We start from the raw sequence: 14,156 nt of genomic DNA on the forward strand, positions 1-14,156 counted from the left end.
TTGGGAACCATTGTTGTAGCGTACAGTGAAGAGGAAGTTGTGCAGGGCAGGCTGAGCTGTAAGAGATATTTGACCAGCAAGAAGCTTTAAAGTAGCTTTAATGCCAAAAGCTGGAGAAGCGGTGAGGCCCTGAAAGAAAAACTCTGAATGCACTCACCTCCCTCATTGCCTTCAACGATGGAATACACGATAGTTTGATTGACAGCCGCTGCCATGATGATTCCCACTGGGGTTCCAACAGCAGCCTCCTCACTCACTGGTGGAAATCTGGAAAAAGATCAGTCAATCAATATTAATAGATTGGAAAACTAAATATTCGTATGTCGACTGCTGGCCTACTTTTTCTCAAGGCGTAACTGAGATCTGGCAAGGTAGAAAAGGCTGTGAATTAAATATGAAATATCCAATATATATAAATATTGTTTTTTTTTTTCTCTTGGCAGAGCTGGCAGTGAGTTCATCACACGCTGTGTTCACAGATTGAAAAATGGATGGCAATAGGGCAGAATGTCAATCTTTAAAAGTATTCTGAGATAAACGGAGAGCTTAGTCCTCAGTAATTACCCTTTAAAAACAGCTATAACACAACCCTACACATCCTTGATGCCATTCAAAAATATGTACAGAAGTTAAAAGGTCCACAAGTTAGTTTTCAAAAAATTCTGAAGTAGCAATTTATGACTTATTATCTAAGCCAAAGTTCGACAGTATATTATACCTCAATTAACACTGCCAAGTTTGAAACAAGTTCAGATTACGAGAGAATATCTGATAAATTAAGCATCATAACATGGAAAAAGCTTAGAACAACTGTAACCTAAGCAAACAGATCATCAATCTGAGATGCAGTCAAGACAGCCAATCTAACTGGAGGAGCAGCAGGGATCCAAAGATCAGAAGGGAAAATCCGTTTGTGAAACAACTATTAGTTCTCAATGCCATAAATCTAGCCTTTATGGAGAAGACTTTGGAAGACAGTCATTATCTTTCCACAGTGTCAAATAATGTTTGCCAGTATAATGTGTTGAGTTGCAGACCTATCAACAAAAGACACATATACAGATCAGCTAGTCATGCTGGCTGCTGAACTGCATAAATACAAGAATTTTCATTTTACGCCTACAGTATTTCATGATTTCTGGCTTTACATACGTTTAGACTGTAGGTGGAAATTGAGGGGGAAAAAAAAAATCCTGCTGGCAGGTAGAGAGCATGCAGACTACACCAGATCACTGTGCAGTAACAATACAAACTGTAGTATCATTCCATGACTTTCCTGGGTTAAGATATACAACCCCAGGACAGTCATTTTTCCTTATACTATTGATTTAAGCATATGGTTCATTTTTGTAACAAAGCTCATTTTGTTCAATTAAACAACAAACATGCATTTTATTGGATCGATCCGCCTCCCTTTACAGGTGGTGAGCAGTTTTCTGTGCTTGCATTTTTGACTGATTTTCTTTTTGAACCTGCCAAACCTCAAATTCCCAGCAGGATTTTGTTCCATTAAGAAATCCCACTCCAGTCATTAGGCCAAGCGTCACAGCTGGCTAAGCGTTACAGCAGGGGCAACCAACTGGGCAGGCCATCAAGTCATCACCAAGTGATAAATTATGTGTGTTGAGTGTGTTTGTTCACTTCTGGCCAAGTCAATTGCTTAGTGAACCACCTGCTCTACTTGATTAAATAAATATAAAACAGAAGTCTACTGAAGAAATGTGGTGTGAAGGGAAACTGCAGACAACCTGCATACACCTTACAGATTACACAACCATTGAACCATAAGGTCACTTAGTTTGTTTGAACTTTTACCAAAATATATGTAGATACCAGTTTTTTTCTGAGAAGTATCATAAAATTCAAATTAGAATGTCATCATTTAATATTTTAATTATTTATATTTGTGCTTTTATTAATGTTCTAGGTCAAAATGTCTTTTGAAAAAAAAGAAATCCACTAAATCATATTGCAAAGAGCTGCTCTTTAGTTATTCATCAAAAGTTCAAGAGCATATTAAAAAAAAATCACAGCACACCTTTATGAACTTTGTTGCTATTTTCTCAACAGAACAGTGTGTTTATTGCAATCGCCGGTACTACTGACTGTTGCATGTTTTCACACCTCATCAAGCAACAGATTTAGGAGTTCTCTTTTGTCTTTGGTATAAGACTATGACCCATTTCTCCTGCTAGCACCAGACTTGAGTGTTTGTTTTGGTTGTATTTACCCAGAATGCCCTGTGTCATCGTCCGTTTCCTGCTTTTGGAGCAATCTCCAGTCTGCTTGGTATTCACATATGCATTCAAATTGCACCAGGGTTGAATTTGATGAAAGCGGACCAAATAGGACTGATGTAAATGCCTCCTTAGGCTCGCCTCCAGAAACTTTTACAAGTGGCTGCCAGATGGGCTAATAAAAATGTTAAGATAATAGGCTACACCAAGACCAAAAGCCAGCATTTTACTAGTTTCACTTAGCTGTGTTTCTATGGAGGAACTTTAAATTTAGGTTTGACAGAAAAATAAATAAATGTTTTACTGGTTTTTGTAAAAATCTTGGTAGACTGTAAATTCAAGTATCTGGTTTGATGTGTGGTTTTTGTACTGAGTGCTAAGGCTTAAAAGCTGTTATCTAAAGAATATCAGGTGATTTGTGTGATCAGGGTGAAGGTAACAGAAATGGACTGATGAGTCCTAAAGGGTCCTGTTGCCGTCCTAAAATCTGTTCGGTATTTATTTTCACATAATTGGGGCCTGCCCATAGCAATGCATAAGGAGAGCAGTGACTGACTTGCGAAGCAAGTCAGTCACTGCCTCCATGCATTGCATGGCAGGCACCTATTGTTCTACACCCAATAGAATGTTTCTTTATTCTTAACTTATTCATCCGCCTACCGGAATGCGGCTCGTACCGCTGCGAGCCCACCCACAAAAGTGGTATCAAAACGTGCGGCTCGTGCCCGGGAGGGGTGCTATTACTTTTGGTGGGATTTGGAGTTACCATGGCGACGTAAAAAGCAAAAAACGACCCCAAAATCACTAACGAGCTCACCAGGTGCAAGTCTCGTCGTCAAGGGGATGAGGCAACCAGTAAATCTTAAAAATACCCTATTTTTGAGGATTTTCTGTGTCGTCATAACTTTATGTAGAAACGCCATTCAAACTTCATTTTGTAGATACGTCCGTGATCTCTTTTAAAGTGAAGACAGCACGTCAATATGTATTATGGTTTGTCCACAACTTCTTTCTAAGCGACCCAAAGTTTTTGATTTTTGGAAAAATCAGAGTGTGAAGGCCGCTCCGCTAGAGTGAGAGTCAGAGTGACATTTTGACCCCAAATCATTTTTTAACTCGCCCTCACGCTCACAAATATTGCATGATTGGTATCAAACTTGGTCATGACATTGATACGCGTGCCTGCTCCGGTCAAATGTTTTCAAAAATTATCTAGCGCTTACAGTTTTCTCTCCAGGTGCTTCAGAGCAAAGTCATGCGCCAGGGTAGCAGACAGATCTCACTGATTCACTTCCATGTATTTCTGAAAAATTTCAGACCTTGGCACACACTTTTTTATCTCATCGCTGTTAATACTGTGAGTGAGGTAGAGATATGAATGGCGGGACTATGTGAGGCGACAAATAGCCCTCTCATATGCTTCAAGCGGTTTTCGAATATGTATTACGGTTCCCGAGCAGAAACAGTTTTTTGCAATGCTTTTTTAGTCAAACTGGCTGGCTCAAAAAGAGAATTGTCTCCCCTGGATGTCTCACTCACAGCTGGCAGAGAGGATTATTTACCATGGCAACGGAACCCAGAGCAGGGAGAGTTGCTGAGGACTACAAATACGCATCACTGTAGTTCTAACTAGTAGTTCAGTTAAAACAGAGGAGGACTGAGCTGGCCTTTAGAAAAACTTGCTGCTATGGGCTGTATATAACTCATTTAACCCTGTCACTATTACACATGGGATGAGTTTGGCCCTTTGAAATGAAGCTTACTGAAAAATTCAAAATAAAAGCCCTTGAAAATTTTTACATCAGGTCATTGCTTTTTTGAGCGTTATATGACTGATTTAATCCAATGACTGTTACACATGGGATGACTTTGACCCTTTCAAATGAAGCTTAACAAAAATTTAAAAATAAAAGCCTTGGGATTTTTTACATCATGTAATTGCTCTTTTTGGCTTTATGTGACTGGTTTATCCAAAGCACTCTTACACATTGGATTAGTGTGGGCATTTAATATGAAGCTTACTGCAAATTTCAAAATAAAAGCCTCAAAATGCCCCTCTGGACAGTGCACACGAGGCGGTGCAGTGATATCATTCTTCATTATCTGTTTATCCGAGGTTAGGGTTCTGCCTTGCGAAGCAGTGCAGTTCATTAGCATTAGCCTTTTAGCTTAAATAATCTATTTTCTAATTTTCAGACTTATTAGCCATGTTTAGTATACTTAATGGAGTAAGTAAATGACAGTAAACATTCTAATGATACCCCACATGCTACTGAAAGTATTTATGCTTATATTAGCATATTTGCTCATTTTAGCTAATACACTTACTTTATCATACTGAATGTTGCATGTCCAGCTTACTTAACATTCTTGTGATTCTCCACATGCTATTGATTACATTGCAGCTTTCTTTAGCATTGATGGTAATTCTTAGCATCAGAACGCTGGGTCCAAACCGGGCACACTTTGGCAGGCCCCAGTTAAATTTCTTCAGGAATTTTCTAGTTGGGGCCTGCCCATAATGCATAAGGAGGCAGTGACTGCGAAGCAAGTCAGTCACTCCATGCATTGCATACATGTGGCACCTATTGTTCTACACCCAATAGAATGTCTCTTTATTGGGGCCTGCCCATAGCAATGCATAAGGAGAGCAGTGACTGACTTGCGAAGCAAGTCAGTCACTCCATGCATTATGGCAGGCACCTATTGTTCTACACCCAATAGAATGTCTCTTTAAGTATTATTATTTATTATTCTTCCGTCACCCGAATGCGGCTCGTGCATGCGAGCCCACCCACAAAAGTGGTATCAAAGCGTGCGGCTCGATCCCGGAGGTGTGCTATTACTTCTGGTGGGATTTGGAGTTACCATGGCGGCGTAAAAGCAAAAAACGACCCCAAAATCACTAACGAGCTCACCAGGTGAAATCTCGTCAAGGGGCCGAAGCAACCTCTAAATCTTAAAATACCCTATTTTGAGGATTTTCTGTGTCGTCATAACTTCATGTAGAAACGCCATTCAAACTTCATTTTGTAGATACGTCCGTGATCTCTTTTAAAGTGAAGACAACCGTCAATATGTATTATGGTTTGTCCACAACTTCTTTCTAAGCGACCCAAAGTTTTTGATTTTGGAAAAATCAGAGTGTGAAGGCAGGCTCCGCTAGAGTGAGAGTCAGAGCGACATTTTGACCCCAAATCATTTTTAACTCGCCCTCACGCTCACAAATATTGCATGATTGGTATGAAACTTGGTCATGACATTGATACGCGTGCCTGCTCCGGTCAAATGTTTTCAAAAATTATCTAGCGCTTACAGTTTTCTCTCCAGGTGCTTCAGAGCAAAGTCATCGCCAGGGTAGCAGACAGATCTCACTGATTCACTTCCATGTATTTCTGAAAAATTACAGACCTTGGCACACACTTTTTTATCTCATCGCTGTTAATACTGTGAGTGAGGTAGAGATATGAATGGCGGGACTATGTGGAGGCGACAAATAGCCCTCTCATATGCTTCAAACGGTTTTCGAATATGTATTACGGTTCCCGAACGGGAAACAGTTTTTTGCAATGCTTTTTTTAGTCAAACTGGCTGGCTCAAACAGAGAATTGTCTCCCCCTGGATGTCTCACTCACAGCTGGCAGAGAGGATTATTTACCATGGCAACGGAACACATGAGGCCAGAGCAGCTGATTTATGGGAGGACACTCTGGAATGAGCTGGCCTTTAGAACTACTTGTGTTTTGGGCATTTTATAACTGATTTTTACAAACCATTGTTACACACAGGATTAATGTGTCAATTTTAAATAAAGCTTAATGGAAATTTCCCAATAAAAGCCCCAATATCTCTGTCAGGTCAGTGCCTAGGTCTCTGCCTATATAATCTTTTCCTCTCAGGTTATGGCACTGGCAAGCCAGTGCAATGGCATTAACCTTTGACCTAATGATAATAAATAGGACTATCAGAACACCATATCTGTAGTTCTAACTAACACTCAGTTAAAACAGAGCTTCCATTTAGAACTACTGGCTGTTTAGGCCAGTAAATAAGAGATTTAACTCAAACACTGTTAGGCATTGGATTAGTGTGAGCATTTAATATGAAGCTTATGTTTATATTTCAAAAGAAAAGCCTTCATATTGCCCTCAGGTTAATGCATCGCCGTAAGGATACGATGCAATAAAATAGAATGCTTTATATTCTTCTCTCAGGTTAGGGAACTGCCTTGCGCAGCAAGGCAGATCGATTAAGACAAGACTTTTACCTTAAATAAACTATTAGCTATTTTACTTACTTATTAGTCATTTTAAATATACTGAATTGAGTAAATCAATTACAGAAAACATTCTAATGATACCCCACATGCTATTGGCAACACTTAGGTAAAGATATGTTTGGCCTGCTTTGATCAGAAAAACTAACTGCTTCAAACTATTAGTATTCCATCTCTCCCTGTGTTTCATTGTCATGACAGTTGAGCTGCTCTTTAGAACTACAAAGACTGAAGGTTAGAACTACAACATGGTGGAACTGTCAGTTACTACAGAGGAGGACTGAGCTGGCCTTTAGAACTACTTGTGTTTTGAGCATTATAGAAACGATTTAACACATTCACTGTTACACATGGGATGAGTTTGACCATTTCTTATGATGCTTACTGCAAAATAAAAGCCTTGGCAATTTTACATCAAATATTTAGTAATTTTTGCGTGCCGTGATTGGTTTATCCAAAGCACTCTTAGACACTGGATTAGTGTGGGCATTTAATATGAAGCTTACTGCGAATTTCAAAATAAAAGCCTCAATATGCCCCTCTGAATAGTGCACCGTCGTAGTGCAATGCAATGATTCTGCATTATCTGGTTCTCTCAGGTTGGGAGCTGCCTTGCGCAAAGCAGTTCATTAACATTAGCCTTTTAGCTTAAATAAGCTATTACCTATTTTTCTTACTTATCTGCCATGTTTAGTATTCTGAAGGAATTAAGTAAATTACAGAGAACATTCTAATAATATCCCACATGCTACTGAGAGCATTCACGCTAACATTAGCATTTTTGCTCAATTTAGCTAATACACTTACTTTATCATACTGAATGGTGCATGTCCAGTTTACTGAACATTCTACTGATTCTATTGATTACATTGCAGCTTTCTTTAGCATTGATGCAAATTCTTAGCATCAGAACGCTGGGTCCAAACCGACGGGCACACTTTGGCAGGCCCCAGTTAAATTTCTTCAGGAATTTTCTAGTTATTCTTAACTTCTTCATCCATGACATTAATGGCTCACGCTATGAGAGCCCACCACAAAAGTGGTATCAAAGCGTCTTGCTCGATCCCGGAGGTGTGATATTATTTTTGGTGGGATTTGGAGTTACCATGGCGACGTAAAAAGCAAAAAACGACCCCAAAATCACTAACGAGCTCACCAGGTGCATCTCTCGTCGTCAAGGGGATGAGGCAACCAGTAAATCCTGAAAATACCCTATTTTTGAGGATTTTCTGTGTAAATCATAACTTTATGTAGAAACTCCATTCAAACTTCATTTTGTAGATTCCGTGTTCTCTTTTAAAGTGAAGACAGCACGTCAATATGTATTATGGTTTGTCCACAACTTCTTTCTAAGCGACCCAAAGTTTTTGATTTTTGGAAAAATCAGAGTGTGAAGGCCGCTCCGCTAGAGTGAGAGTCAGAGCGACATTTTGACCCCAAATCATTTTTTAACTCGCCCTCACGCTCACAAATATTGCATGATTGGTATCAAACTTGGTCATGACATTGATACGCGTGCCTGCTCCGGTCAAATGTTTTCAAAAATTATCTAGCGCTTACAGTTTTCTCTCCAGGTGCTTCAGAGCAAAGTCATGCGCCAGGGTAGCAGACAGATCTCACTGATTCACTTCCATGTATTTCTGAAAAATTTCAGACCTTGGCACACACTTTTTTTTATCTCATCGCTGTTAATACTGTGAGTGAGGTAGAGATATGAATGGCGGGACTATGTGAGACGACAAATAGCCCTCTCATATGCTTCAAACGGTTTTCGAATATGTATTACGGTTCCCGAACGGGAAACAGTTTTTTGCAATGCTTTTTTTAGTCAAACTGGCTGGCTCAAACAGAGAATTGTCTCCCCCTGGATGTCTCACTCACAGCTGGCAGAGAGGATTATTTACCATGGCAACGGAACCCAGAGCAGGGAGAGCTGTTTAGGACTACAAATACGCATCACTGTAGTTCTAACTAGTAGTTCAGTTAAAACAGAGGAGGACTGAGCTGGCCTTTAGAAAAACTTGCTGCTATGGGCTGTATATAACTAATTTAACCCTGTCACTGTTACACATGGGATGAGTTTGGCCCTTTGAAATGAAGCTTACGGAAAATTTCAAAATAAAAGCCCTCGGAAATTTTTACATCAGGTCATTGCTTTTTTGAGCGTTATATGACTGATATAATCCAATGACTGTTACACATGGGATGACTTTGACCCTTTCAAATGAAGCTTAACAAAAATTTCAAAATAAAAGCCTTGGGAATTTTTACATCATGTAATTGCTCTTTTTGGCTTTATGTGACTGGTTTATCCAAAGCACTCTTACACATTGGATTAGTGTGGGCATTTAATATGAAGCTTACTGCAAATTTCAAAATAAAAGCCTCAAAATGCCCCTCTGGACAGTGCACGCAGTGCAGTGATATCATTCTGCATTATCTGTTTATCCGAGGTTAGGGAACTGCCTTGCGCAGCAAGGCAGTTGATTAGCATTAGCCTTTTAGCTTAAATAAGCTATTTTCTATTTTTCAGACTTATTAGCCATGTTTAGTATACTTAATGGAGTAAGTAAATGACAGTAAACATTCTAATGATACCCCACATGCTACTGAAAGTATTTATGCTTACATTAGCATATTTGCTCATTTTAGCTAATACACTTACTTTATCATACTGAATGTTGCATGTCCAGCTTACTTAACATTCTTGTGATTCTCCACATGCTATTGATTACATTGCAGCTTTCTTTAGCATTGATGCAAATTCTTAGCATCAGAACGCTGGGTCCAAACCGACGGGCACACTTTGGCAGGCCCCAGTTAAATTTCTTCAGGAATTTTCTAGTTGGGGCCTGCCCATAGCAATGCATAAGGAGAGCAGTGACTGACTTGCGAAGCAAGTCAGTCACTGCCTCCATGCATTGCATGGCAGGCACCTATTGTTCTACACCCAATAGAATGCCTCTTTATTGGGGCCTGCCCATAGCAATGCATAAGGAGAGCAGTGACTGACTTGCGAAGCAAGTCAGTCACTGCCTCCATGCATTGCATGGCAGGCACCTATTGTTCTACACCCAATAGAATGTCTCTTTATTATTCTTAACTTCTTCATCCGCGGACATTAATGCGGCTCGTACCGCTGCGAGCCCACCCACAAAAGTGGTATCAAAACGTGCGGCTCGATCCCGGGAGGTGTGCTATTACTTTTGGTGGGATTTGGAGTTACCATGGCGACTTAAAAAGAAAAAAACGACCCCAAAATCACACTAACGAGCTCACCAGGTGCATCTCTCGTCGTCAAGGGGATGAGGCAACCAGTAAATCCTGAAAATACCCTATTTTTGAGGATTTTCTGTGTCGTCATAACTTTATGTAGAAACTCCATTCAAACTTCATTTTGTAGATACGTCCGTGTTCTCTTTTAAAGTGAAGACAGCACGTCAATATGTATTATGGTTTGTCCACAACTTCTTTCTAAGCGACCCAAAGTTTTTGATTTTTGGAAAAATCAGAGTGTGAAGGTCATTCCGCTAGAGTGAGAGTCAGAGCGACATTTTGACCCCAAATCATTTTTTAACTCGCCCTCACGCTCACAAATATTGCATGATTGGTATCAAACTTGGTCATGACATTGATACGCGTGCCTGCTCCGGTCAAATGTTTTCAAAAATTATCTAGCGCTTACAGTTTTCTCTCCAGGTGCTTCAGAGCAAAGTCATGCGCCAGGGTAGCAGACAGATCTCACTGATTCACTTCCATGTATTTCTGAAAATTTCAGACCTTGGCACACACTTTTTATCTCATCGCTGTTAATACTGTGAGTGAGGTAGAGATATGAATGGCGGGACTATGTGAGACGACAAATAGCCCTCTCATATGCTTCAAAGCGGTTTTCGAATATGTATTACGGTTCCCGACGGAAACAGTTTTTGCAATGCTTTTTTAGTCAAACTGGCTGGCTCAAACAGAGAATTGTCTCCCCTGGATGTCTCACTCACAGCTGGCAGAGGATTATTTACCATGGCAACGGAACCCAGAGCAGAGAGAGCTGCTGAGGACTACAAATCGCATCACTGTAGTTCTAACTAGTAAATCAGAAACTTACCGTAATTAAATAAATGGTCTTATTTTAGGCTTATGCGATACAAAAGCAAACCTATATAAACAAAAGAAGACTTTTATGTGAGTTTTGGGTTGATTACAGTGAAATATGCCACGTGTCTCCTGATTTGAACATCTTTAAATAATCACTGAACATCATTCGCCAGCTCTTTCTTTTCCCAGCAGCATGATGGTGGACGAAACTGGAGATCTGACATGAGAGATAACTTAAAAACATTGTCATGTGTCTGACTAACGTTAATGTTGAAGAAACTCTGATTCCCGGTTCTATTAGTGGATCTGTCTCTGGCGACCATCCTTGATGTGCTGAGGGCATTGAAACTTCAAATTCCTGAATGTTTTTGTCACCGATGGTCAAAGGGAAAGATGCTCCGAGGGAAAGATGCTCATCCAGAGCATGAAAAATAATAAAACTTAATAAATAAAATTGCTGCTGAATGATGCTGTGTTTGGTCATTAATTTCTAAGGTTGTACACTCTGTGAAGGAGCTGATACAACACCTGCTTCACCCATGACTTTGCTCACAATTATTTGTTTAATATCCTAAGTATGACAGCAATATCAATAGCTCTTAAAGCTACATCATTTAACACTTTCTTAAATCGGCATAAATTTAAGATGGGTAAATATTGATATTAATCTTTGCAAGATTAATATTATTAAGATTAATTCTTATTAAGATTAATATTAATATTAATCTAAAGAAAAGCTTAGTCTGTGAGTGTCTCCAAGTGATCAAATAATTGATTGACAGTTGTTAACTGGAACAACGGAAAGCATTAAAGATAACAAAATATGTGAATATTCATAAGTGCAGACAGAACATCTGTATGATTAAGGACGAAATTAAAAACGTTATCAATTAATTAATACAGCATGTAAATTCCTTTTCAGTAGACGCTTGTGAGATAAAACGGTCACTGAGTTGGTGACACCTATTCTGCAGAACTTTTTGACCTCTTCAAAGTCTTTACTAAGTTGTGTTTGATGCTTTTTATTGACATAATATGTTTCTGTAGATTAAATGTAATGATTTTATTATCTGACTGAATGAATCAGAGAGATTATTTTACTCTTTCACAATCTGCAGCATCACATGTAGACCTTCAATACTATCCGTACAGTCTTTTAACTTCTATAATAAAATATTAACTAATGTGATGCAAAAAAAAAAACAAAAAAAAAAAAACAAAACTGCTCCAAGTTGCTTCCACCTGCTGGATTGATACGCATGTTTGTATCTGCATGTTTTTGGTTCAATCTACTTTGTTAATCCAATGCAGAAAAAACAAAGGCTTGAAAATAGTAAAGTTCTACAGCTTTTTGAACTATTTTTGTTTTTTGTGTGCATGTCAACATATTCAACAAAATGAGTATATTATGTTGCTGGTGTTGCAACGGATCTGGTCCCAATGCATACCTGACCTTGTAATTATAGCAGCATGTCGGCCCCAGGTTTTGATTCCACATTTTCTAAGGACAAAAAAATCTTAACAAAAGTGGTTTTTAGAGAACTACATCATTAAAGATTATACCTCAAAGCAACCTGTAACTGCATAGGAGGGATCTGCTGTTTCAGTCACAAGAAAAGCATTTTTTTATCAAACTGGTAACAAAAACAAACTTTGAGTCATTTTTACTTCCTAAAACCCTGAAATAAAAATTTTGATCATGAGCTGTGGAAAGCAAAGCAATGAAGAGCCTGGATCTGAATATTTCACAGTCATGTTCATTTACTTTTCCAATAATGCAAAACAGAAGTTGACAAAATTATTATGTCTGTTCCCATTCAAAGATTAAAGATTTAGTCTTTATCTCCATTTTGGTGCTCCAGCAAAGAAACAAATAATCAACAGTTACTGTAATGCATGCATGCATTCCAATCCTACATTTTCTAATACTTTATTTACTCCGACGGCAGCCAAACATGACTGTTATCGATGTACTTGGTGCATATGGTGTATCCATGCTCAGAAGCTGGATTAATAACAAATTTATCTTAATCTCTTGTGATAATCTGCTTTGTTATCTCTTTACGCAATGATGTAAGCCACAGCAACATATTTCCATATTTGATCACATTACTTGTTGCTAAAAAAGAATAAAACAAGGCTTTGAATGTCTGAAACAGTTTGGGCCCTCATCACACTTTCTAATTAGATTAATTAAAGTGAGCAGTCACAAGATGTTTGATGCCAGGGAGGACCTGTGGCTGTGTGCGGACGCTTGGATAAAGGAAAAGAAAATCCACACATTTTTAATGTATGCATAAAGGAGAAAAGGGCTTTCAATGATATTTCAGTATTTCCTTACTGTTTACTTAACCTCCTGTTGATTATTTCCTATGGTTGCTCATAACTATGCATGCATTTGCGACGCTGCCTGCATACTGATTCTGCAGGTGCAACAAGCCCTTTACAGTGAAAGGAGAGGAGGGAGCTCAGACTAAACACAGTTGCAGCAATGATTTAACACAACTTCTTTCACGGCTTATTAGCTTTTTCACTAGATGAGCAACCCGCAGACTGAAAATGCACAAACAGCAAATAGAACCAAAGCTACGGTTGACTGGTGCTCAGTGTCTGTGTTCAGCAGAGAGAATTGGCTGTATCACTGGTGCATCAATGCAGCTGCATCCAGAAATCTTTTGAACTCATTCCCAGTCACATAAAGCATGTTCGATCCTGAAAAATGCTTTGGCAGTAGTAGAAACATATATGTTATGCTTGAAATGAAGTCTGCATTGGGTATATAATAAACAGCAAAGCTAGAAATTGCAATAAAATACTCTCCTTTTAAAATTTATGATGCAATTTTTTATATGTATAATTGCATATAAAGAATATTATAGTTAAACTATTCTCTCCATAGTTTTGTTGTTATGGATGTAAATCGAAGAAGCGACCATAAGTGCTGACTATTATCTGGTGTTATAAAATAAAATCAATGAGAAGCTACACATATTTATTTTTCTCCATCTGCACGGCTTACCCAATATACTACATATCTTCACCATCCTAAAATAATGGCTTAAGTCATTTTTTGTCTGTTTTTTTTTATTTTTTGTTGTTGTTGCTGCCAAAATCATTTTTGGGCATTATTTAAGGAAGGTGGTGATATGAGAAACAATCTTTAAGGTGTAATTTCCTGTCTAATGTCCAAAAGTTGTGGTTCAGTGCTGTTTTCAGCTAAATTTACTGTGGGCATTGTGTTCTTTTGGTGATTTCTGTGTTGGTTTTATTTGTTACTCTTTTATGGATTATTAGGAACCTCCCTATATATATTTCTTGCCTTTTCATTTGATCCAAAATAGAGAAAAATCCAGTTGTAGCACTGTGTCTCCATTTTTCCCAACATGTTGATAACTATATTTACTCTGATCTTTATACTTTCTCCTGATTTCTAAACTATGTTGTTGCTTAGTAACAACTAGTTTAAGGTTGGTTAAGTCTAAGGTGCGCACCTATAAGTAACCAGAAACAGGTTTTTTTCTTTATTGATTTGTATACAATGCAAGTCA

The 14,156-nt window shown here is 38.5% G+C and overlaps 1 protein-coding gene across 2 annotated transcripts in view; it reads right to left on the minus strand.

Moving 5' to 3' along the window:
- The window catches only part of LOC122823053 (protocadherin-15-like), a 214,907-nt gene that overhangs the window by 48,758 nt on the left and 151,993 nt on the right, over positions 1-14,156 (minus strand). For both annotated transcript variants that reach the window (XM_044102283.1, XM_044102282.1), the window contains exon 27: positions 158-267. In XM_044102283.1, the coding sequence (XP_043958218.1) occupies positions 158-267 (110 nt within the window). The remainder of the gene's footprint in view (positions 1-157; positions 268-14,156) is intronic.

Source organism: Gambusia affinis, linkage group LG20, assembly GCF_019740435.1.
Source record: "Gambusia affinis linkage group LG20, SWU_Gaff_1.0, whole genome shotgun sequence".
Taxonomy (NCBI): domain Eukaryota; kingdom Metazoa; phylum Chordata; class Actinopteri; order Cyprinodontiformes; family Poeciliidae; genus Gambusia; species Gambusia affinis.